Consider the following 26,133-nt stretch of genomic DNA (forward strand, 5'->3'; position numbering starts at 1 on the left):
TTCTTCAGCACACCGCTTTTTTCTTTTTTCTTTTTTCCCAACCACCCAGCGTCCGACAGCCACACATTATATATTTTGATTCTGAAGTTCTCGGTTTCTTTAGCTACGCAGTTATTTTTTCCGCTCATTTCTAGTCTTGCATTTTTTTATCGTAAGCGGGCGGCGTTAGGAGCGGGTCTACGGGTTGCAGTGGTCATGGCGTTATGTTTTATAGGATGAGCCAGGAAGGGGTGGGAGGCGGGTTCTGTTTTGACTCGTGTTTTCTCTTCATGAGGGATGAGCGCCTGCTTGCCAGGCGGTTCTAACATTTCTTCCCCAGCGGAAAAACGCGGGTGCGGGCGGCAGAGCCCTTTCTTTTCTTCGTCTTCGTCTTTGTTTTTTACCTCTTCCGCGCGTCCAGGGAGCGGACCGGCATGAACTGTATACTAGGAATTGAAACGCGAGTAAAAGGATCTGTCTATATTTAGCATAGCTAGCATAACTAGCATAACCAACTCCCACCCAAATCTATCTTCAACGCTTCTACCTCTACTTCTACCTCCGCCTCACCCTAATCTCCCCTCCCTATCCCTATCCCTATACCTACATCACTTTCATCCACCCCTCCTCTCAACCTCCCCCTCCCCCACCCGTCCTGCCCCTCAACCAACCTCCCCAGCTCCCCCACTGCCTCCTCAAACCCATCAAACACCCCAATCGGCAACCCCGCCCCCTGCAAAATCCTCGCACCCTCCTCCTCATTCGTGCCCCTCAACCTAACCACAACCGGCTTGTCGACCCCAACCTCCTTGAACGCAAGGACGACACCGCGCGCAATCATATCGCACAGCGTCAGCCCGCCAAAGATATTGACGAACACGACCCCGACGCGCGGATCCGCCAGGACCAGCTTGAACGACGCGGCGATGGTGGCCGCGGTGGCCTTGCCGCCCGTGTCGAGGAAGTTGGCGGCGGGGGAGGCGTGCAGGCGCGCGGCGAGGACGTCGCACGTGTTCATGGCGAGGCCGGCGCCGTTGACGAGGGTGCCGATTAGAAGAGGTTGCGCGGCGGCGGCGCTGGGGGAGGGGAGCGGGATGTAGACGATGCCGTGGGCTTCGGCTTCGAGCTCGGCTGGGGGGATGGCGGAGAGGTCGCGCAGGGAATGGATGTCCGGGTGGCGGGAGGCGGATTTGAAGGCGGCGTCGTCGAAGGTGAGGGAGGGGTTGTGGAGGATTAGTGAGTCTTGCTGGGTGGACAGGGAGAGGTGTACGGTCAGGGTTAGTGCTTCTTTGGATTGGTAGAGCGACCAGAGCGAGTTGATTAGGGAGGCGGCGGAGGCTTTGGCACTGGAAGGGGCGGCGTCGAGCTGGAGGTACTCGAGCGCCGCGAGGATTGTGGCTTGCGAGGGACCCAGCCGGTAATCGAAAGGGAAACGACGTGCGCGGTAAGCGAGCTGGGTCGGGGAGGTGGTGGGAGAGGCAACGATGCAAGGGCTGCGGGATGAGCGGTCAACTGTTATGCCGACGAAGTGGGAGGATGAGGGCGTGGGTGAAGGGTCTGGCGAGATAGTTATGCCATAGTTTTTGAGGAGGTCTGTAGCTTGAGTTGTAGTGAGGTGGAGGCTGCGGTGAGGAATACTAGCTGAGCGACTTGGGGCTAGTCGAACATGAGGCCGTGAGCGAGAAGTGTGGAAGGATCGGCGTTGGTTTACTACAGATTTTTGCTACAGATTGTTTAGAACCATTTCTTAAGTAAGGGGGCAGGACATACAATTTCATACACGCTTCTTCCACTACCTAATAGTAGACCTTTCATTACGTTGCCGAACTTGGCTGGGTGGTCGACCATAGTTACTCCAGCGCTCTCCAGGGCTTTGTATTTGCTTTCAGAGGTACCTTCGCCGATGCCGGTCCATGCTCCAGCATGTCCCATCACTCTGCCCGGGACGGCTTGGAAACCTGCTACAAGAGCCGCAATGGGTCTAGATTGCTGTTTAGTTTGATGAGAATGACCTAGAAGAGGATACGCTTACTTTGGATTTGGCACGCGTTTCTTATACACCTTTATCCATTCGGCAGCCTCCTCTTCCGCAGTCCCGCCTAGTTCACCGACCAAAATGATAGTTTCAGTATCTTCGTCCGTCTCGAAGACTGTGAGTGCATCCACAAAATTGGTTCCAGCAATAACATCACCACCCACCCCTATGCATAAACTTTGACCGAGTCCAGCTCTTGTGAGAGAGGCAACGGTTTCATAGCTCAGTGTTCCTGATTTAGCCACAATGCCAACATGACCAGGAGAGAATGTTGGCAATGGTTGGAAGCCTATTCTACACCTTCCAATGGCCGAGATAATTCCAGGAGCATTAGCACCTACTAGGCGAGACTTGGATTGTGTGCTGAGGATGGAATGGATCTAAAGCCGTTCAGTAGACTTGCCCCAATTGTCCTAGCTAGGACACATGGCTTACTCTCATAACATCATGTAATGGAACATGCTCCGCAACGGCTACAATCAACGGAATTTCCGCCTCAATGGCCTCCTCGATTGCAGAAGCAGCATACCGAGCAGCAACAAAGATTGCGGTAGCATCCGGGTTTAATTGCTCTTTGGCTGCTTTCACACTCGGTAAAACAGGCAAACCGAGATGTTCCCCGGTCGTACCAGGTTTTACACCTCCTACTATTTGAGTTCCATACTCAATTGATTGTTTGGCATTGGCCGTAGCTTGTTTACCCGTGAAGCCTTGATATATCACCCGTGTGTACTTTCCGATCTTCAGATTGGGAATGGTGTCGGCGTATGCGCCATACTTTGCAGAGGACGAGAAGAATAGATGAGAAGAACGATTATTGAAATATAAACAACTTTGCTTAAAAGAAGTTCTTTTGATGAAAGCACGATGAGAAAGCATGATTGACACATGAGACGTAATGCTCGCTGTGTGATGGAAGGATCAACAACAGGTCCTTGTAAAGTGGCAGGAAGCTAGTAAGTAGCACGCTACATGGGCATGAGCAGGAGCAAAGCAATTGGTAGAGTAGACTCGGGCTCTATTGGAGGAGTGAGAAAGTATATAGCGCAGAATGAGAGTTAGGTTGCTTTTGTAAAAGCGTCGGGAATAGGGAATAAACAAATTCCGCACCTGACGACGCAATTGGCTTGCTCCGACCTCGGGAGAGAGCGTCAGCCACTCTGTCGCCAGAACATCTCAAATCCGGCTGTACAGTTTGAGTTGATTTGGACGAAGCGGGGCTAAAGCCATTAAACGGCTGCTTGTTACCGAAAAACCTCCTGCAAGTTATCCACTAGATGCGCGAAAAGGATGTATTCTGCTAGTCGACGGGAATTAAGAGACAGAACTAAAGCCTACATCCCCCTGGACCTACACACAAACATAGAGTATAACTAAGCGGAATAGTCGAGTATGGAGACGTGAGATTAATGCTGTGTGCCCGTTTGAGTAGTTTATTAATTTTTGTAAAACGTGTACACCGTTTTAGCTGTCTTTAAGAGGCGCTGCACCGAGTCTCCGATTGCAGTAGTATCTGAAGAGCTTACCTATATGCAATATCTCAATATAGGTAGAGACGAAGTTATCGGTAAGAGCTTGGCGGCGCCGAGACTACGATGCCTAATTAAGTGCTAGATGAGGTTTCTCATTATTGTAGGTCGCGGCCGCAGCGCAGCAACGTGGTCGTTAACAGTCATAGTCCTAAATGCTGAGGATCAGTGTATTTAAATTAAGACTAAATCATGTTCGCGGAGACCTAAGAACGCATATGAGTTGTCCTGTTCGACGGATAGGAAACTGCCTACCTGCCTTTCCCTCGTCCTCGTGCTCCCCTATGCGCAGACACCTGTACGCCGTTTACCCGAGCTTGTCTTAGCTTTTCAATACAAGTTGGTTTGCAACGCCATCAAGAGAAGGTACTAGATATCGGACGTGCAAGCCCGTCGTCTGGCATGTGCCTTCTCGTCCGGTTTGATTTTCACAAGCCCAGTCCAAGCTTGGACCCCCCCACATTCTGTGCCCAAAGTCTCCTGCTCTTTAGTCTCTCACCACCGAGATCGTCCTTTCGTCACCGCGCGCCCTGTATATAACATTTGTCCGCTTACTGTACCATCTGCTCGTTCACACCCACATCCCCACCACCCAATAGACCAGCCACCACAATGTCTCACGTCACCCCCTCCGAGTCCGGTACGTGCCCCACCATGCCCCCCCTTCCCAGCTCCCAGCAACCACCTACTAACCTACCCACCCCCCCGCAGAAGTCACATCCGCCCTCTCCCACCTGAAACTCAGCACAGCACCCAAGCCCAAAAAGAAGCCCATCGCCGACTCCTGGGACGACAACGTCTCGTCCAGCGACGAAGCCGAGACCGAAGACACGCTGACAGCCTCCACGACCTCGACCTCCGACACCACGCCGCCCATCGCGACGGCCTCGAGCTACGAGACGCCTCACCCGCCACCGCCCACTCCCGCCTCGCCCGTCGGGGCCCCGTTCGACTTCCCCGCCCTTGCCCCCGCCGCCGCCGCGGCGTACGGTAGTGGCGCGGGCGACAGTGGGCGGGGCTCGCGGAGCGGCAGCGGGAATAACAGCGGGACGGCGAGCCCGGCGCGGCGGCCTGAGAAGACGACGGCGGTGGCCGGGCGGCTGATCGCGGGGGCGCTGGGGGTGCGGGCGCCGAAGCGGAGCGAGGAGGAGAGGGAGTTCGATCGCGTGACGCGGGAGAGGGAGAAGAGGGCGCGGGAGGAGCGGAGGGAGCGCGAGAGGAGGGAGGCGGAGGAGGCGGAGAGGCGGAAGAAGGCAGTTTGGGAGGATTAGGAGGGTGCGAGGGGGGTTTTTGGGCTTGTAGGAGTATTGGGGCGGGTCACGCGTGGATCGCGTGTATTGCTTGCGCTGTATGGATTGTGGGTCTCGGGCTTGAGATCGGGGGGCGTCTTTGTTCGACTCATTGTTTCGAAAACTTATATATCATGGCATTCATTTGCTTTTGTCCGTTGGTTCAGTACTACAAGTCAAACGGGCTCAACTTATCAACCATTATATTCATTTAACTTATATGAGGTTTTGCACCAGTAGATGATAGTTGAAGGAGCATTGCAGGAGATATTCATTTAATCTTAATGCATGAGGTAAATTCTGTAACTAGGCCTGCAAGCCGCTAAAAAAATAGTAAAGTATATTAAGTTACAGATCCAGCAAGGCTTTTTATCCGGCTATAGTGAAGCGATTGAAGGTAGCTGGGAGTGCTTGGTTGATAACGGATAAAAGCTCACCGCAATTTGAGGTTTACCGTTTCGGAACGACACCAAGCCTGTGGTTCCTTTTCATGTGACTTCCAAATTGTACATAGTGTATTCTTGGCATTACAGATTTTTAACGAGCCCCTAGATAGAATCAATCAAGCCGTTAAAGGGGTTATCACGTGAAAAATACTTTTCTAGGCGGCGAGATGGAGTGATTCTAAAAGTAAATAACATAAAAGATACACGCTGCGGGGAAGCCACGAAACGCAACCCCGGTGACACCAAAGACGCCCCAAACATGCCTGAAGAACCACCGTATCCGAGAAAGAAAAGAGTCCCACCCTCATTCCTCGTCTCACTGGTTAGATCTTCAGTCCTTCACCTGACGAGCCAGCCTAGCAGCAAGTGCTCATTTATCATCGTATCTATCGTGTGCACGTCTTGCTAGTTGACCTTTCTAGCATTCAGCAGGAGCCAGCTTTTCTTTTCAATCATGTCGTGTCGGAAAGGAGTTTCGGATCAACACCCGCCAATTTGCTCTTGGTGGACTTCAAGCGTGTCGCCATCCTGCATGTCAAGCTGTATAAAATGTATTAGTAAATTACAGACTGGCATAAAATAATCACGAGCAGGCAACAGGCAAGGCTACGAAGTCTTTGGAAGCCAGCTATATAGCAAGTATTTGCTGAATACTGCCCCTCACCAGTAGGCATGACACGGTGCTAGCCCTCGGCCATAGAATAGAAATGCCGAACCGTGAACCTGAAACAGCGGGATGATTGACTCACCGAATCTGGATTATCTGTAGGCTGCACACGCTGTCCGTCGAAGAGAAAGCGCACACTCTGTGGGGATTTGCCCTGCCTATCGCAAAACGCATCCATCAACTTCTTCAGCTGGGTAGTACGTTTGATCTTGAAGAACACCTCGTTGTTATTATCCGTGACTTTGATATTGAGATGCTCCGACTGCTGAGCAGTATCCTCGGGCTTGTGCATGTTGTTTGGAGAACCGTTGTCCGACATATTGGAGGTGGTTTCGGGGTGTCGAATGCTGGGTCTCAGGTCTGCTTATGATGAGGAAAGTGAAGCTGTTGCCTGTGAGCGGGTGAGCCTTCTTAAATGGTAGAGGTGTGGCGTGAGACGAACCTGGGCGTGCAAGGCGCAAAAGTGATGTTTAGCGGAGTTTACGATATCACCGGAGAATAGGCGGGATAATTTGGAGTCTTTGAAATCACAGCGCGACCTGTGAGTGTGATTGCGACGGTGAAAGAGTGGTGGCGAAAAAAGTAAAGGTGGAAGAAGGAAATAAGAGCTGAAGTACTGTCGGCTCGAGATGTGGAAGAAAGTCCTAGCTTGGTGGGGTCTTGGACTTCGAAGTGGCCCGGAGGGAGAAGCGAGGTCGGGAATGGAAGACAGGTTTCACGGTAACGGCTTGTGTCATTACTACATTACCACCCTTTCATCTGCATTCGCTAGGGTTTCGAGCACTTCACACGTCTACTTAGAGGTGCATTGAATTTCTCCTGCCTCTCTCGTGAAGTTTGTATCCGGTATCCGCGCTAAAGTGGTGCTCTAAGCGAGATGGTAGTTGATGTCACTGGATAAACATGGAACATGAGAGCTGATAGCCGTCCTAGGGAGTAAAAGACCTGAAGACCGACCCTCCCTGCCATCCTAGGGCATGTGCGATTCAGGGTGGGTAAGGTAAATATCTCATTGCTGACCAGGACTAATCGCTGGTGCATAGATTGTTTGCAAAGATCCAATTACAACGAAGAGAAGTGCAGGAAAGAGGTAAGCGCATTTCCAGGCCGGTATATTCAGGCGAGCCATAGCCTGATACATATTATAAGGTTGATGCTCTCTATGAATGCTGCAACGCTTTCTACAAAGAGAATGGTGATGAAGCGAGTACAGTTAGTTGCCCAAAGGTATCCCTCTTGAGGTAATGGAAAGCCTTCGTTCTTGTTCTAATGAGGGCCCATCTGACTAAGACCACAGGCTGAAGATGAAGCAGATAAGTCAAGGACTTTAATCTGTGGGACAGAAGTGTAACAAAAAGCCGTAGAATGTAATACCAACTTTCCAATCTACACTCTCATGCTGGCTCCGAAGAAGTCGAGTGAGGGAACAGGTAGTATATTAGTCTAAGACGATCGTGAGCACGCAAGAGGCCGCAAGGGCCTGTACAAACATGGAGATAAGTTTGAACCGAGACTCTAATGATTGCCTATAAAGACATTGAAGAAGAAGAAAAAGAAGAGGAAAGCAAAAAGAATCAGCGTTGGTTTTCTAGGCCCACAAGCGAGAACGCGCTAGCGCAGAGCCGCATGATTATCTCGTTGTTTGGCCCGTCGACAGCTTCCTCTGAAGAAGCGTCAAGGCCCGCTTTCGCCTTTCACGCAGCTTGTTCTGCGTAGCTGCATTTCGCCCATTTGATTATCTCCCTCTCTCTTCGCTGGCAATGGCTCCTATCTCAAGGCGATCGCAATCCTCGGGACTCAAGGTATCCTAATTTTACTTTGCTCAAGCATTCCTGGGGGCAGTCGAACTTCCAACACTACTCTTAATTCACTTGGAGATGTGGGCCGGCATTGTGGTGGTATCTTACTCATTTCTGCCTCATGCTCGTGAAAGAAGAGCTGGAACTACTTCCTCTTCTACTGCAATTTACCTTCCAGTGCCGTAGCTAATCTGCGTTCCCTTATTTAGCCCCAAAGACACCAGAGCTTCGACAGATCCTCCAACGGTGAGCAGAATCCTCTCAAAAAACGCCGGTGATAATTTTCATTGCACGCGCAGTCCCGCTGACTCTTCTCAGATCCAGAATCCCCTCTCCGCCTCACATCATATGCGCACGACGACGCTCTGCAACCACTACGGACAATGGCTGACCGCGTCGGGAAGGAAGTGGAGAAGTTTGCGGAGAGAGTGGATCATTGGTATACACATGGAAATGAAACTGCAACCGCCAAATATCACACTACATTACGATTGGTATCAAAGTTCAAGGATCACGCGGACGCAACAGTTGAGGCATTGAAAAAACAAAACGCCGTAGAAAATCGTGGAGAACTTGCGAAAGATGTGCAAAGGAGAATACAGAGCTTAGCTGGTACTCCCCATCGTAGTGTGGAGGATGAGGATGAAGAATCCGATCTAGATTCGACAGTGATCCCGGAGTCAATCTCGTTAACGGTGCAAGACTTGCGACACTGGCAATCGGAAGCGGCAACCTGGGACCTCCTCCGCATAATCATTGAGCTGTACTACCCTGCACCTGGAGTGACCCTTGAAGCAGCAAGGAAGAAAGGTTCGGCTGAAAATAAGAACATCTACCGCTATACTCCAGAAATCGAAATTTGGGAGCGCTTCATTCTAGAAGATGATAAAGCCAAAGAAAAGCAGATGATCCTGAAATGGCTGGAGAAAGCTGCGGACAGCAATGAGAGCGATATCCAGTCGATAACAGAGCAATTAGAATCGGAATCAGGGAAAGGCACGAGCACATGGTCTAGCGGTTGGCTGGATACACGGGCGAAGATTAAGCAAGAGAAGCGCTTGCGACAATTGGATTACCCGTTAGGAGTGGATATGCCTCCAATTAAGAACAGCGACAAGACTCAGCTTTTGGCAACCCAGCTTGATCCAGATGCTCCATTTAGGCAACGAAGGACTTTAGAAAAATCAGACGACTACTATGAACGGGCCATTTGGATGGCATGCTACGAAATGCTGCGGCGCGGAATTCCTTGGAAAGAGATTTGCGAATGGTGTAAAGAACGAAATGAAGGTTGGCGCGGCCTCAGCATGGGGGCTGCCTACGAGCACCAAGGCGATGCACTCACCTGTCTGTCCGGGCCTAATGTTGGGGGCTTATGGCGTCGCATGTGTTTCGCTCTTGCTAGAGGCAGTACTTACCGATACGAAAGTGCCGTTTACGGACTGCTTAGCGGAGACTTGGCGTCTGTTGAAGCAGTCTGTCGAACATGGGATGATCATTTATATGCTCGCTACAACTCACTACTACTCTCTCGATTCGACGCGTACCTTCAAGAAAACTATCCACAAAGGCTTCCATCTACCTTGACCCGAAAGTTCGCTCTTTTCAACTCTGTGGAGTTTCATGGAGATTGGGAAAATACCAACCGTCGGGTCATTGATTTGTTGAAGGAGACGAAAAGCATATTCGCACAGTCGAAGTCACCCATGAAGCTGATTCAGGGAAGCCTGATAAGCAGGACATTTGAAGATCTTGTCTACAACCTAGGCATCGCTCTCTCGCAAATGGCATTCTCGGAAGAGTTCACCTCAACCCTGATATTACCGGTAGATGAGGTCACAGAAGAGTACTATAAGCGTATTGGAGAGGACCCACACGCTCTTCGCATTGTGGTCCACATGCTGCTCATCTTTGAAGTCCTTGGACTTGAAAACGCACATGGCACACGTGGCCACATTTTCGAGAATGTCACTGTCGGGTACATTGACTTTTTGCGAATGGCCCGGAAGATGGATCTCATTCCATTATACGCGGCGCAACTCTCGCCGCTGCGAAGAGCGAACACCCTTGGCCGAATCTTGCCGGACATCAGGAATCCCGCTGAGCAGAAACAATTCCTGAAACTCATGCAAGAATATGATATTGAAGTTGTGGATGCGCTCGGCGAGTATTACGAAGTTGTCCTTGGGAAAAGCTCTCTTGGTGATGAAAAGAAATCTATCAAGAAATACGAGATATTGGAACCTACTGACGGCGAATTATGGCCTGGCCAACGGATCAAGGACGATTTTATCGATCTAGATATCACTCCAGATGAAGCGGCCATTATTCAGAGTGTTGAGTGGTACTTACATCTAGAAGACCATATGAGCACAACGTTTGTCGCCATGACGGATGCCATGAAAGTCTTTCTTCGTGAGTTTTTCTACCATTAATTTACCATTCTCTGAGTGCGTAAACTGACGCATAAACACCTAGTCAATGGACGTATCGGTGCAGCGCTTGAGCTGTGCACTGTTATGTCCATAGAAATTGTTTCAAGGGCCAAAACACCATTCTATTTCGATGACCAAATTTTCAACGTCATGGAATGGGACGGCATGGAGGAACTAGTGAATCCAGAACTGCGCCGATCCATTCGCTCAAACTCGAGGCGAGGCTCTGCACCTCTATCGAAGCAGTCGCTTGAGAAGCGGAGAGCAAAATTACTCAAATACAAAGAGCAGTGCCGAACTTACAACGAACTCCAACAGCTCGTGCAAGCTATCAAGCTGCTAAGCCAATGGCGCAGCGAAGAAGACGCTCTCATAAAGTCCGTCCATCCCTGCCCCTCAGACCTCCCCACCCTCCATCCCGCAACAAGCAATGCCCTCTAACCTCTCCTCCCAGAGCCCGCGACTCCGGCAGTAAAGCAGCTACGAAGAACATCAAAGACCTCTTCGAGCAGATCAACACGGCCATGGAGCCACTGCTCAACGACTTTTTAACTCACGGCTCTGACGGTAACCGCACGACCCCCGCCCATCTAACCTCTCTTGATACTAAACGCCGCGCCCTCGCAGACGGCGAGCTCGCCCAGCTGACCAAGATCCGAACCGCCTACCTCCCCGAAATCGTGCTCGCGTACCATTCCGCCGTCCAGGCCTGTGCTTTCTTCGTTTCCCGCGACATCATGACTAAATCGATGGACCTCGCCACCGTTGTTGCTAGCGATACTAATGCCGAACTAGCAGATGCGTTTGTCAAAACGGGCAGGATGGAGGAGCTTGTAAGGGCATTTGCGACGAGCAGTAAGACTATGATTGCGATGAGTCAGACTGGCGACAAACCGCGCGTCGGTAAGAAGAGGGGGTGGAAGGGCGAGTCGATCAAGATTTGGGATGTGAATGTGCGGAATTAAAGGTCAGAAAACCGATGTATTATAAGCGTTTTGAAGCGAACGTAGCCTTCAAGGCCTGGTGTTGGGCTCGAAAAGAAATTAGATTGAGTGTTGGAGCGTGGTTCCTTTCATTCCTAAGACTACTATTGCACGTCAGACACAAGTCGTTCAGTCGTTAATTAAACCTCCATCCAGCTCTTCCAGCCAAGTTACCGAGGGTTCCTTCAGAGACTTTACCGCAGGCAAGCAATATTACGGTAGGACACCCCAAACGCCCAACCCCCAGGCCGTTCCTATTCTTTACCCGTCGAGGAGATGTTCAAAACTCTGCCCTAAACACCAATTCTCCGATACATATAAATGGAACTACTCCTCATTCCTCCGATCTAGAAGCAGAAATTCACTACTCCGCGTTGGCGTAACACTCTGAGCAGAGCCTCGCCCCCAAAGCACACCTAGTTCCGTTCCCCTTAGCACTGCTGAAGACCAAGCCCGCGCTGCACCCCCATCCGTCGTTGATGAAAAGGTCCGCCGATATCCGGCCAAGACAGGAACATCATCGTCCGTACCAGTCCAAGGCCCGATCCCGCGCCCTTCCAGCGCTTGCCTCTGCAGCTGCAAAGTGCTCTGGTCAACCCACTCCGCCCGCTTATACAGCCGCCATCCAGTCTTCGTCTGGGTCCAGCCGACCGCTCTCGCAAGAACAAAATCCAGCACAATGAACCCCGAGCCGAGCACAAGTATAAGCACGAGTCCCAGCACGCTAAACGACGTATGGTCAACACTCCGAATCTTCACTATTCCACACACGCGCAGAGCCTCTGGATCCGTCGGGCGGACAATCTGCTGCACCGACCGCAGCCCGGGCCTGATCTCAATGTCCGTCGGCGAGGCATACTCGACGATAGCGCGCTGTATGAAGGCGAGCGAGATGTTGTGCATGTTGAAGGCCTCGAGCTCCCACTGGCGGTCCGGCAGCCGCGACGACCAACCGGTGTCGCCCCACAGCGCGTTCTTGGCCAGCAGCACGTTGCTGCCCAGCAGCGCCATCTGGAACTGCAGCGCCGTGACCCACGCAGCCTTCCATAGTATTTGGAACATCGCTAGCTGGTGCGCGCTGAGGCCAAGAGAGGTGGCGGCCGGGAGCGTGGCGTATAGCCCTGTGAGGGGCGTGCAGCGCTTGAGAGGGCTGCAGAATTGATACTGCTCGGTGCAGCCGAGCACGGAGAGGTCCCGCGAGGCGGTCCAGACGAGGTCGAGGATGAGGCTCCGGTTTAGCGCTTTGAACCAGGGGTCGGTGGTGTTGCCAATGTATTTCACGTTGCTGGAGATTCCGATGAGTGTGACGTCGGAGTCGGTCGTGTTGAGGGCAGGAATGGGAGTGTAGGAACTGGCGTTTGGGTTCTGAAGATAGGCGCTGGTCCACCTAGTAAGCCCCATTTCATCAGCTTTCATTCTCCCAGAGTAGTTCTTCGAGATATCTCTAACTTGGTTTCCACATATTCAGCAGAATAAGGGGGAATACAAGTCGAGCTTCTCCGAAGTAAGGGGTTTATAAGGAATTGGATTCTACGCTCACTGCATGTCATACGGACCTGCCAGTAACTTGGTAAAGTTGCTTCGCACGAACGTAACATTGCCAAACTCCAAGAGCGACTTCCCCATAGTATACAGCCTCAAATTGTCCCCTGGAACCGGCCACTGACCTTGAAAATTCTCGGCTGGTTCCCAAGCAGACCCATATTTCTCTTCAGCGAGAAGAGGCACGCAGGTCGTCACACGTCTGAACAACATCGCGTCATGTTCTGGCGCGTTAATGCCCAAATCCCGGCTCGAGTGTACGAACCCCGAATCAAACCTGGCCGCAGACGTCTCGCAGAGTCCTGAAGCAAAAGGGCAAGGGGCAAACCGATCAATAGCGGAGTCGAGCTGCTGACGGACATAGAAGCGGCACATGGAGTTGTAAAGGCCCGGCTCCTCGCCATAGCACGCATGCGAGTAGGCAGCGGCTCTTCCATAGCTCCAGCGGCCGAGTACGGCGTCCGAATTTAAGATGTCTAGCTGAGTCGAGTTGACAGTTTCGGGTCTGGCAGTTATGGCGTCCGGAAGCCCAAGCAGGAAGCCGCAGTTCTTGCTTAGCACGAGCACCTCATCGCTGGTAGTGATGACGCGGGAGGAGAAAAGACCCGCGATGGCAAAACAAACGACATGGATGGTTGTGATGATGATTAAGGGGAGTGAGCGCCATAGCACGGGGCGTGAGTTGCTGCGCCACGCCCAGCCCACTTTCGTCAATTCCCAGAGTGCGTTGGGACCGTTGACGGCGTTCCGTAGTAGTGCTTGTTGTTGGTGGTATAGGCCGTCCTGGTTCGCAGATGTCGAGCGGATTTGGTGTAATGAGAAACAGAGTATTCTCCAAAAGAAACTACCGGATGTCTGAACGAATAGGGCGAGGAAAGCAACCAGGATCAAAGCCTCGTCGGCTGGCAGTGTGAGCGTTGCACCTAGAGTTTTGCCGCTGGCTATTAACGTGTCAGCTAAAGAGCTGAAGGAGGGTAAGGATACGCAGAACCAAGACAAAATAGGAGATTAGCGGCTTGTAATTAGGATATGAAGCTGGTTCAACGAAACGGGTAGAAAGCGACATTCAGCGTCCAAAGATGAACTGCCAACGGATATGCTTAACAACCTTTAAGAATATCTCACTCCCAAATTGGGGACAGTGATAGCACATCGGATTTCATCGGCTGAGTATCTCTCTGCGCCAACCCTGTCCCCCCCGCTCTTACAATAATAATTTCAGCAACGAAATAACTCGGAATGAACTCACCCCAGTTAATCCAGAAGCCACTATGAACCCCGCTAATCGTTGGCATTTTTTCATGAATGTACGATAGAGATGAATAAAAACCCGAGGATACCACATATAACATTCCTAAAGAGTGCGGCTGAATAGCCAGAAAGTGGGATGATTCATGCCCAGACAATGTGGCCACGCCAAGGCATTGGCAGCTGGACGTTAAAGGCAAAAGAAGGTTCAATGACTCTTCGTAGTGAGATCTGATATTTATTATAGATGGGAAGTGATTGGCAGGGAATACAATGCATTCTGTAGGGCTGAGCTTAGCTGCGGTGATAATGGAGGCTGTACTCACAATCTTTACAAATGCGAAGAAACTTGGCAAAGACCAAACAAGATTTTTTCTGTCATGGAAAGAAGTACCGAATCAACATTGCATTGAAAGAATATCCAATAGATACAGGAAAAGCCGAGATCTCACTGATCAGCATATAATGCCAACGACGCCCTCTCCAACCTCCTCAGCCTCCTCCACTGATTCTACCCGCTTAAATTTAGTCTGTGGGAATTTATGCGGATGCTCTACAGGGATCGGTACATCCTTCAGGACAGCTCCAACGAAAGATATGGAGTTCCCATTGAGAACCTCATAGAACATGTCCATACCCGCCGCTTTCTTTGAATTACTTACAACCAGTTTATACGAAACAGGCGTGCTCCTACACTGAATCGCAACAACATACTTCAGCTTCCCTTCCTCCTTATGCGGGCGCAAGGCAGCGCTGAGGCGCAGAATAGGGGTATCGACACGCTCAATAATGGGGCTTGGAGAGTACTCGCGTGTCGACGTGTTGACTGTGTAGAACGAGATGATCTTGTCGGTCCACAGGTCCATCTTGCCGACGCAGAACAGCCAAGATATATTCTGTACGTCAGCATCTGAGACTGGATATGTGGTAACGTAGACGGTTTAGCGTTTGGCAACGTCGACGCATCCCTCGTACTTGTCGAGAAGGGCGAGGAGGTCGTTTGAATTGTTGAGGACTTTCTCCTCTGGCGGTTCGTAGGTCCTAAATCTATTTAGTAAAGCTTGGAATATGAGGTGTGGCTTACATCGGAGCAGGGACCGTGGGAGAAGTTGCAGTCGGAGGCAGATCTGAGATATTGAGAGTCTCCATGATATATATATAATATATTGTAGTGTCTATTCGTTCAAGTCTAAACGATGCTTTGAAGTAAGTGATGAAGACGATTTCGCTTTGAGAGCTTCATTCCCTAATAGATCTCTGTCACTCAAATATATTTTCCTCGGATCCTGTCCTTGCAAAACGGAGAACCCTGTGGCGGGAGGAGCTGAGACACATTATCACGAAGTCGCTGCGAATAATAAGACGGAGGAAATTGCACCCTCCGCCATTATTTTTCAGCTCAATCTACGCATTGTTATCAGTGGACAACTTGGAAGCGCTGCCAGGGTTGAGGCGTGGACGTTAAAACTTGGCTTGGAGAGTGTTGCCTTGAGCCTGATGTTAGCGGCAAAGGACAGCTATCCATTGGACTAGTATAAAAGTAACTTGAAAGAAGTATTCTAGGCTCGGGCCCCCCCAGAACGCGACTATCATGTTCGGTCAAGTGTGTTATGATATAGAGGTTGAAACTAAAATTATCTTCGAGGCCTTTTAAGGGGAGATCGCGAACACTGATTGGACGAACCTCAGTCATGAGCGGGAGCAAGATTGCAAGCAATGTCGCAGAAGCGTCTGACAAATTTAATTCTTTTCTAGGAACGCATACTACCCTATCCTTTCATCTGTTCTTGGCGATGCTTGTTGTGTGCAGCTAAGCAGTGGGAATTTCCTTAGCCTCGCGCATTCTGTTAAGGGTCAAATGATAACTTTTGACATGATCCATAGACTCCAAGTAGCCGGTCTTTCTCGCAAGCCCAATATCATATTGTCGGTCATTCCCCGAAACCCGCCGCTAGGGTAGGACAGAGACTTGTAAGTGATAATACACAACATACAGAGTTAATCTTGGAATGACAGAAAATAGTTGAGTAAGCTCGGACCCCTAGAACTCGGTTACTACCTTGCCAAAAATAAGTCTTGTTTTATAAAACTAGTAGATAGGACTATTTTAAATACGTGGCGGCTTAGTAAATAACGTGGTTTTTGTTGCTAAGACTGCTAAGATATAACGCTTTCTAGCATCTAAATACTAACTACCCCAAAAGGCTATACTACTATATTATCTACTAAGCTGCTATATGTTTAAAATTATAAGGCCATGTCTATTTTATAGTTCTATTTACTAGCTTTATAAAATAAGACTTATTTTTATATACGACTTTAAACAGTTTACCTAGCCTAAAGCTCTACTACGTTATATAATGGCCTACCACGCTTTAAATTTATAGAGTAGTATCTATTCTATACTTTTATATACTTGCTTTTATTAAATAAGACCTGGTTTTAGTTACTGTAGAAGTGTTTTGTCGAGCGAGCGTATGCGGGCGGGAGGCTCGCTTACTACCGTTTTCGAAAGTATTTGCGAAAATTGAATTAAGCGAGCCCCGCCCGCACAGCATCGAATTTAGGTGATCTCACCATACAAATCGTATGACTACCACGCATACTATAGGCTTATCTTCCTAAAGGGAGATAGCTTATATGCCGTTTAGCACCACCTATAAGCCATCTCTTACTTCTCCTAAATTTATACCTACATTAGGAAAACTTTTTTTTGGGCACGTTATCGCAAGCGAAAATCAGGGTCTGCAAAACCGGCGTAAGTCGCGATTTTGGCGATTTGCGGCGATTTTGGCGATTTGCTAAGCTACTTATGCAAATTACTGCAAATTACTAAAATTGCGACTTAAGCAGACCCTAATTTTAGCTATAATAAAAATACTATAAAATTGCAATAAAAATACTATAAAGCTGCATAAAGCTCTACACAAAGCTCTGCACGAAGCTTTACACGAAGCTCTATACGAAGCTTTGCATAAGGCTCTACACAAGGCTCTACACGAAGCTCTACGTATAGAGGCTCTACACGAGGCTCTGCACGAAGCTCTACACGAAGCTCTACACGAAGCTCTACACAAAGCTCTACGTACAGAGGCTCTGCACGAGGCTCTACGCGAAGCTCTGCGTACGGAGTCTCTACACGAAGCTCTGCATCGGGTCCCCGCTATATTCCCGATAGCCTCTACACGTGCCTCTGCCAAGTATACCCCCTATATACACCTAGGTAGCCACCTTATTTTTTACCCTTCCTTCCTTACATCCTCCCTATCTAGGGAGACACCAGAACGACAGCCAGTAGACGACCGTCGCCAGAACCAGACGACCGTCGCCAGAGCTAGACGACCGTCGCCAGAGCCAGACGACCGTCGCCGGAGCCAGATGACTGTCGTCAGGGCCAGACGACTGTCGTCAGGGACAGGCGACTGTCGTCAGAGCCAGACGACTGTCGCCAGAGCTAGACGGCCGTCGCCAGAGCTCGCCGTCGCCAGACGACCGTCGCCAGAGCTAGACGACCGTCGCCAGAGCTAGACGACCGTCGCCAGAGCTAGACGACCGTCGCCAGAGCCAGATGACCGTCGTCAGGGCCAGATGACCGTCGTCAGGGCCAGACGACTGTCGCCGTCGCCAGACGACCGTCGCCAGAGCCAGATGACCGTCGCCAGAGCTAGACGGCCGTCGCCGTCGCCAGATGACCATCGCCAGAGCTAGACGACCGTCGTCAGAGCTACACGACCGCTGCTAGAACCAGACAACAACCGTTCAAACGACCAGCCAGCGAACACTATAAACGATTCAATCGATCGATTAAATCAAGGTGGCATAGACAGGTAGGCACAGACAGGTAGGCAGGCAGGCAGGCACTAGGCCAATTGACGATTTAGAGCCTCTGTGAAAGGCTTCTCCCCTTTACACCTAATTAGATGGCTCTGCATTTTATATAGTTATAATATAAATATATTTAAAAGTATATTATAGCAATCTGTGAAAATATATAATAATTTAGTTATAATTTATATAGACTAAAACTTACGAAACCTACAAAACCTATAAACCCTACAAAACCTACAAAACCTATAAAACCTATAAAACCTATAAAACCTGTAAAAAGGGGAAAACGTATAGGCTCTGCGCAGGGTGCTGCAAAACGTATAGGCTACGTTTAGGCTCCGCGCAAAGTGCTGCAAAACGTACAACGCGCAATAGACCGCTTAAATCGCACGTTTCGCACATTTCGCAGCAAATTGCCGCAATCTGCAACAACGTGCCCCAAAAAAAATCCTGATGTAGGTACGTACTATAGTCTTTCTTGTCCTTGTCTAGCTTAAAAGTTAGTATCTAAGTTAATATATTTAAAGTCACCTAAAAAACAGACTAAATTTCTTCTAAAGGATATAAATATACTAATTATATATATTACGCTCACTAAACGTATCCGGCGAAATCTCTATAGTCTTATATTAGCAGCTTTATTTATTCTAGCTATAGTAAACGCTATATTAGCGTATTTCCAAGTATGTTTTAGAGATTTCGCGAGTATACATCTTATTTAACACCTTAACTTTAACCTTAGAACCTCTTACTTCGGGTATCTCTTTAACCCCTAAACTTATAGGGGGAGATAAGGGAGGTAGAGAAGGTAAAGGAGGTAGAGAAGGTTAAGTCGCTTAAACTATCTTTAATACAACTGCAAGCATTTCAATTATATACTGCACTAACTGCTTATAATATAGATGCGTTTAGCTTAGGCTACTAGGGGGGGTGTTTATACTATTATAAGGCAGTAAAGGCGCTGGCGTAACAGGCTTAGATATAACTAGCATTATTACTCTGTAAAGCTTAGTAACGTAATACTAATTTAAAGTACAAAGTTAGAGTAAGGAGCTAAGTATAAATGGTATCATTTCTTTAAAAGACCCGCCTTCTTTTATACCCTTTAATAGGACCTAAGCTACTACTATACCGCGAATATTTACTAAAACCCGCTTTATGCTATGCAAATACTTCCCCCTATTCACCCTAGGAGACGCTATACTAATATTACTTCTAACGTGGCACAGAACTTAACTGGGTAAAGGTATATAGTCTCGCCATAACTACAGAAATAGAGCTATAGCTCGTATTTGGTATTTTAGTTCCGGCACTAGAGCGATATAAAAGGAGATATAGTAGACACGCAGTTGCATATATAGTAGAGGCTTATAGCTATCTAATGTTGTTTAAACTAGAAACAATACGGGAAGGAATATAATTAGGACCTTATCACCTATCTAGGCTGCATAAATTCTATAGATAAATCTTTACTACACCCCTCTTCCAGCTATGTAATGCCTTCCCTTATTAACGCTAGAATATATTAGATTATATATATTAATATCGTTCTAATATAGTGGAGAGCTTAATTTAGGGAAAGCTGTTAGGGACATTTCTACCTAGGCTATAGAGACGTCGCTAGCTTATATATAGGATCTTAACTCTAATTACTAGACTAAGGTAAAAAGAGATACGACTACTCTAATTAATATATAGGTGCTAGGTAGATGTTTTAATCAAAGTAAAGAGTATATACACTAGGTATAAGCGCTAGAGCGGTAAACCCTATTTGCGTTAGCGCTGGGGTTCTTAGCTAAAACTTAGACTAACTTCTTAAAACTTAGCCAAAATTTATAAAAGTTCCTAAAAATTTCTTAAATTTCTAAAATTTCTAAAATTTTTTAAACTTAGGGCGAAACTTCTTAAGAATTAACAGTTATTTTTAGCTACTATTTTCGCACCAACTCTTGCAACTTATCTGCTACCTACTTACTTTGCTTAATAGAGTTTCCCTATATTACGCTTTACGTAAAGGAAGGGGATTGTAATTTGCTGCAGCGAAGGATATAGCGAAGTAAATGCTAAGCTAACTACCCTCCTCTAGTAAGGCCGTAACGTATTAGCGAAATAGTTAGGGCCTAATTCCCCCGCTTTATATATAAGTAGGGTGTTTTATTAGCTATATAACTAATATCTTAGAATATTTACAGCACTTTATTAAATTCTATACTTTTTTACAAAATTTTAAAATTTTAAAAAATATTTCTCGCTTCTATAGCCCCAAATTTAAAATTTATACCTTTTTTCTGGCTACTACCTAATCTTTATAACTACTAACTGGTATCTCTAAAGAAAATTTAAGCTACCTACAAAATGGAGATTCCCTATATTACTATTTATATAAAACAGAGGGATAGCTTCCTTTAGCGAAAAGGATATATAGGAGTAACGAATATGGAGTTAGAGACTCTTCTTTAGCAAAGTCGTAATATAATAGCGTTATTAGAAGCCGAGATTGGGAAGCGACAGCTATAACTACCTTTAGGTTATTTTAATAGGAATAACGGATACTATAAAAAACTCCATAAGATGGCTAAGAAGCTAAAGATTAGGGATTGCCTAAATAACTAAGCTTCTAAGCATATTAATATTACTGTTAAGATTCTGACCAAACTGTAAATAGATCGCGCGTTTAAGGTCTATTAGGAGTTCTTATATAACGTTCTACGCTATTACAGCCCTAGATTAGTTATACTATATGCTACTAGTTTAGGAAAATAAAGAATAGCTAGCATAACTAAAGAGGATAGAGTTAGCCTCCTTAATTATATTAAGGAGAGTAAAGATTCCTTTAGTTCCTTAACTCTTAAGGCTCTTACTAAGGATTATAAGATACTATATCTAGACATTACGTAATCTAATTCTATAGGTAGATAAAGCTAATCTCTTTAGGCCCCTAGATTATTTATATTTTAGAATAATATAGAAAGTATAAATGTAATAAGAGCTAGTAAGCCGAAAAGTCATTATAGGGTACGTTAAGCGTCATTTATACAGTTATGTACTAAAACTAATTAGCTAAAAATTAAAGCTTATAGCTAAGATAGAGGTATAATAGCGGTAAGTAGGTATAAGTAAAAAGGAACGCTCGTTTATATAACCCGGTTAATAATATTTACTATAAAAATTAAATATAGATACGTAGAAGCACTAATTGACCTAATCCCCACTCTTAGGCGACCTTATTTCTAACGCTATCTAAAGTAGCTAATAATAGAAATAGGAACGCGACCTTAGTATTAAGTTGATAACAAACTGCCTACTTATATTAGCCCCTAAAAACCTAAGTTAAGATATTTTTATAACCTTGCTAGTTGGTTATAAGAAGGGAATGTAACTAATTAAGAAATTCTAGCTAGTATCTAGGTAAACTTAATAGTGGCTCCTATAACACGAACCTTATAACTAGCAGGAATATTACTTATAGCGTCTTCAGAGGGGTTTTTATATTTCTAGTATAGCGCGGAGCTTATATCTGCTTTTGGATTATAGACCTAAATTAATTTACCCTTCCCAATTATCTTTTTATTATAATCTACCTCTCTAAATATCTTCCCGTTTATATATTCGGCCTCTCCTTTAAGCGCTTTAGCTCCACTCTAAGTATAATTATAGGTTGGCTTTAAATAGGTATTAAAAGAGTTTAAATATCTATACCTCTCTAGATATAGTTAAGGACTTCTAATAGTATATTAGGCGTCCGGCGCAGATCTACCTAATGTTAAGAAAATTCCTCTAGCCTAAATATATATCCTTTCTAGGTCCTCTATAACTTGGCTATAACTTAGTTTATAAAGAGAGGGCTCGATGAATAGCGATGGTATTTTAGTTAGACGACTTAATTTAAGTATGCGCTTTTATAAAGCAAGAGCTACTATTTCCAATATAATATTAGTAGCTAAAAACGATATACAGTAAATAAAATGGCCCATTTTAGTACTTACTTTGGCTATAACGTGTTTAATTTTTATAACCCTAGAGTGCCTTATATCCGTATAAAGCTAAAAAAGGTTACCTAACGTATGGCTAAAGACGCGCGGTATCCCTTAACCCGCCGGCGTCCATCTAGTAGATGGTCCGTGCGGAACACCAGAATCAAAACTACGCGTATGGTCACGGAGCCTTGATCCTATTGATCTGATTGGCTAAACCCTTATCGATAACAGATGGACGTAACTCGGCGGGTTAAGGGATAAGGGAAGAAGGGTAATAGGCGTTAAAATTAGGCGTACTTTTAGCGGATAACGTACTAAGACAGCTAGGAAGGCTATAATTCGCGTAAAGACCTATTAGCCTACTTATAGCTAAGGATGGGGTAGCTTGGTTAATATTTACCTATAACTTATAGGTTATAGTAAATAGAGCAGGCAGGAGTATAGAGGACCGTAAGTTTAAGCGCACTGCGACCTTAATAAAACTATACTATAGGCGCTTAGTAAGGTAGAAGAAAGGACTTGCGGAAATAGAAATATATCGTTAAGATAATAAAGCGTATAACTGCTTAGACGTTAGTGCCTAACAGGACATTTATTAGCGAGAATTATTTAGGTAAATAGCCGCCTATTTTACGCCGCTGAAAAAATCCATTACCCTATTTAGCTTTTTTTAATACAGTAAATGTCACGTAAATATATTAGTCTATTAGGCAGTAAAACAGGTAAGGCGTCCGTGATGTTATGCATTTTAATAGCGTATGCTTATATAAAATAATTACTAAGTGGCTACCTTCTGGGCTAAGCTGCGGCCGGATTTACCTTACCCCACTATTAAAGCTTTCTAGCGTAGAACATTACGTATATAATAAGGCCACCAGCCAAATAATAGGTAAGGCGTCCGCTATAATGCGCATTTTAGCTATATATTAGCCGTAGTCTAGGAGATTAGAGTTACCAGATATATATAGCCCCTTTACTAACTAAAATATCTTTAAGGATTGGATTCTTATAGCTCGTTCTTATTTATAAGGTAAATTAACTATAGCCAGTTTATGCGCCTTTACGTTATATATATAAGTTAATCAATTATTAACGCCCGACTTTATATTATTCGGACTATCGCTTAGTTTTAGCTGTGTTACGTAATTTGAATTGGCTGGCCAAGCCGTAAATATAGTTTTAGCCTTGCATTCTCTATTGTCTATAGCGTTATAAGTAGTAATAAGTGGCTCTTACTTACCGCCCTTAAAAAAGTAATGCTCTTACGGATCTTTTTATACAGCCCTTATATAATAGGAAATGCGCTATAAATAGATTAAGCTAGAAATGGAATATATAATAGGAAATAGACCTTTAAGCTAAAAGAAGTGCGCTATAAACAGATTAAGCTAGAAATAGAATATATAATAAAAAATAGACCTCTAAGCTAAAAGAAGGGCACTACTATTATTACTATCTCTTCCGCCTAATAGGCCGGCCCTTTTTTTCTGCACAGTAGGCTAGGCCTTTAATTTTAAATAATAATGCGCCTATAGTAATCTAAAACTTCTCTTTAAAAAGCGGTCTTTAATCTATTCCCATAAAAGATTATATCCCTCCTTTAATTTAATAGGTAGCGCGTCTTCCTCTTTAGTAAAATTTATTCTAAACTTTAGCCCTTAGGGCTTTAGCTCCTAGGGCTACTTAATTAGATTAAAAGGTAAAGGGAATTGTTAAGGAAGGATATCTAGTATATATAACCCGTCTTTCTAGCGCCTAAAAGCTGCTTAGATTAAAATTTCTTCTAAATTAGCATTTAAGGCGGCTCCTAGTATTACTTTATTAGAGTTAGAGCTAGAGATAGGGCTTAATAGCGGTTTTTGGGTATAGAGGTAATTATATATAGGGTATATAACCCGCTTACAATAATTACTAGTAAGCGTAGTGCTTTAGTTAGACGTATACGTGGATAAAATTAAAGGGGAATAGTAAGACCGCTAGGGATAATGCTTCGCAGCATGCTTTGCCTTTAATTAACTAGTAATAAGGGTTAGGAATCCTCGTCGCCCTATACACCTATAGGCCTTATTACCCTTATTGCTATTGCTGCTATTACCGTCCCCAGAGTCGTTATTATCCGTATTATTACTATTATCACTTCCATCGCTATAGTTCTCGGCCTTACCTTTATTTATAACGTTCTCGCCATTCTTATTATTGCTTTCTTTAGCTAAGCCGTTTATAAGATCGTCTAGGATATAATTACAACTATTATTAGCCCTATATTTTAGTAGTTTAGTATTGTAAGGAGATATATAGTGCCGGGGGGAGGGGCTAGTAGGCCGCGCAGTAGAGACCACTCGATCCTTAATACCGTTACTATCGTTAAGGCTAAAGGTAAAAGAGCTAAAAGGCGTAGTCCTCCGGGAAGTAGGTAACCTTTATTACTTCCTAGGTCGTACACTCTCGCCGCTCTTACTAATAGAAGTATTAGAGATATAATTAATAGTGCCTAGTTAATTAAGCTAATCGGACCTCCGCTTTTTTAACTTCTTAGCTCCTAAAGACTTTTAACCAGTAGCTATTAATGTTATGGACGCTTTAAGTACAATATTACGACTACTTGGAGAAGAGTTGGAGGAAGCTAGTTAGTTAATACAGGCACGGTTTAGGATGGAACCCGTGGAACCATATGACGAGGAATGGTAAGCAAGGTCACATGATGTGATCTGTGTAATCTATGTAATCTGCGAGATCTATAATAGAGCGAATAGAGTAGATAGAGTAGATAGAGTAACGACTTTTATAGGAGTATAGTTGTGTATTTAAGGACCCTTAATCCCTACCTAGATAGTTCCTTCCTTGTAGTAATTCTTAGAATATAATTAGAGTTAATCTATTGGGCAACTACTCCACCAGTTATTATTACGTTGTTGACTTTCTTTAATACCTATATACCTAGCCTATTAACGAGCCTACCGTAGTATCTACTACAAGGTTTTGTTACACAATTACTACTATAGTTACGGTTTTAAGAAGTCGAATAATATGCCACTAAAAGCAGCCACTACAACGTTATTGACGGCGGCAACTACTTTAAGATTAGGTAACGACACTAGTATAGCAGACACTAACTCGCAACAGCCTGTAATAGTAGGGTAATTATAGGAAATAGTTAACTAATTAATGGAAAATAATACGGCACTTAAACAAAGGATTAACGGGATAGAAGTAGTAAAGGTTAAGTTACCATTAATTAAAAGATTCTTAGGAGAGAGATTAAAGCTTAAAGGATTCCTTATGTAAATGCACTTGAAGGTTGCGTAAGAGGGAGTAAAGCTGGCAATACCTATAGATCAAATAGCGTATATAGGATTGTTCTTATTAGGAAGAGCACTTAAATGGTTTAAGCTTTACCTTATAGAGATACAAGTAAACGGAATGACGACAATAAACTAGGAAGTATAGCTTATGTTCTTAAGCTAGAATGGATTTGTAGAACGACTTACGTAGATATTTAGAGACCTGGAGGCGACGACTATAGTAAAAAGAAAACTCTAAGACATTACGCAGCGAACCTTAGCAATTAAATATATAACGTAGTTCCAAACGTTAGCGATATAAGTTAAGTGGAATAACAGGGCGCTTATGGCATAGTATAAACAGGGACTTAAGGCTAAAGTCTAGGACGTAATTATTTTGATAGAAGATACGGACACCCTAAGGGAATTAATTGATTAAGCGATTAAGATTAATAATAGGATCTTCTAAAGGGAACAGACTAAGAGAGGTTAGGATAGAGTTNTATAGTTNTATAAGNCGCAGAGTACGCANTAATAAAAGCTAAGTTAGAAACTATGGTATGGCGCAGAGCTAATGGACCTAAGTGGTACTAAAGAAGCCTATAAGAGATAGAGTAAGAAACTATAGAAACCTAGAGGTTAAGGATTAAGTAATTATAGGACTAAGGAGCATAGGCTAAACTAAGGATCTTAGTAGTAGAAGACGTTTAAGCGGACTCTATAGTAAAAGCAATGGTTTAAAGACGGAGCTTATATAAATTGTAGAAAATAGGGTTATTTTGCTAGAGACTGTAGAAGTGGTTAGAATTACTATGCGGTAAAGGGAATTAGACTAATAGTATGTGACACACACGTATAGAGGGATAATAGTGTACTGTGGGGAACAAAAGAGTATTTAATTAGAAGTTTTGCGTTTTGTTATAACAACATATACTGAATTTATAAAGACGCTAAGTATGGTGCAAGCTATTGGCTATAAGAGCTAGAGTTAAGAGGACTTAAAGGAATTAAAGAGTTAGATAAAGAATAAGATCAACTTTATAAGCTGGATTAAGATATTACAGCAATGTGCGGATAAAGATTAGCTATAATAAT

General features: G+C 45.3%; 6 protein-coding genes across 6 annotated transcripts; 3 read left to right on the forward strand and 3 right to left on the reverse strand.

The window, feature by feature from the left end:
• Window positions 1-550: 550 nt before the first annotated feature.
• On the reverse strand, window positions 551-2,893 carry K441DRAFT_597082 (succinyl-CoA ligase-like protein subunit alpha; the record flags this gene model as incomplete). The annotated part of the gene is made up of 4 exons (XM_067645046.1): window positions 551-1,702; window positions 1,750-1,960; window positions 2,012-2,394; window positions 2,450-2,893. 4 exons carry the CDS (start codon window positions 2,891-2,893, stop codon window positions 551-553), a joined length of 2,190 nt encoding a protein of 729 aa, XP_067496412.1.
• Window positions 2,894-3,794: 901 nt separating this feature from the next.
• K441DRAFT_701607 (uncharacterized protein) lies at window positions 3,795-5,155 on the forward strand. Its single transcript, XM_067653352.1, has 2 exons — window positions 3,795-4,183; window positions 4,255-5,155. The coding sequence occupies exons 1-2, from the start codon at window positions 4,156-4,158 to the stop codon at window positions 4,812-4,814; spliced, it is 588 nt and encodes a 195-aa protein (XP_067496413.1). The 5' UTR covers window positions 3,795-4,155; the 3' UTR covers window positions 4,815-5,155.
• A 520-nt stretch (window positions 5,156-5,675) lies between these two features.
• K441DRAFT_671604 (ubiquitin-like protein) lies at window positions 5,676-6,463 on the reverse strand. Its single transcript, XM_067650443.1, has 3 exons — window positions 6,388-6,463; window positions 6,028-6,329; window positions 5,676-5,818 (listed from the first exon to the last, which is right to left on the reverse strand). The coding sequence occupies exons 2-3, from the start codon at window positions 6,262-6,264 to the stop codon at window positions 5,759-5,761; spliced, it is 297 nt and encodes a 98-aa protein (XP_067496414.1). The 5' UTR covers window positions 6,265-6,329; window positions 6,388-6,463; the 3' UTR covers window positions 5,676-5,758.
• A 421-nt stretch (window positions 6,464-6,884) lies between these two features.
• K441DRAFT_623905 (DUF1903-domain-containing protein) lies at window positions 6,885-7,469 on the forward strand (the record flags this gene model as incomplete). The annotated part of the gene is made up of 3 exons (XM_067646062.1): window positions 6,885-6,936; window positions 6,989-7,035; window positions 7,095-7,469. Coding segments are annotated over 3 exons (195 nt in total), but the record flags the coding sequence as incomplete, so codon positions are not given.
• Window positions 7,470-8,127: 658 nt separating this feature from the next.
• K441DRAFT_682988 (uncharacterized protein) lies at window positions 8,128-11,144 on the forward strand (the record flags this gene model as incomplete). Its single annotated transcript, XM_067651647.1, has 3 exons — window positions 8,128-10,159; window positions 10,223-10,556; window positions 10,634-11,144. The coding sequence occupies 3 exons, from the start codon at window positions 8,128-8,130 to the stop codon at window positions 11,142-11,144; spliced, it is 2,877 nt and encodes a 958-aa protein (XP_067496416.1).
• K441DRAFT_22101 (uncharacterized protein) lies at window positions 11,073-12,898 on the reverse strand. Its single transcript, XM_067640591.1, has one exon. It carries the CDS (start codon window positions 12,576-12,578, stop codon window positions 11,490-11,492), a length of 1,089 nt encoding a protein of 362 aa, XP_067496417.1. The 5' UTR covers window positions 12,579-12,898; the 3' UTR covers window positions 11,073-11,489.
• Between the last annotated feature and the right edge of the window lie 13,235 nt (window positions 12,899-26,133).

The sequence above is a fragment of the Cenococcum geophilum genome (assembly GCF_001692895.1).
Source record: "Cenococcum geophilum 1.58 unplaced genomic scaffold K441scaffold_104, whole genome shotgun sequence".
Lineage (NCBI taxonomy): Eukaryota > Fungi > Ascomycota > Dothideomycetes > Gloniales > Gloniaceae > Cenococcum > Cenococcum geophilum.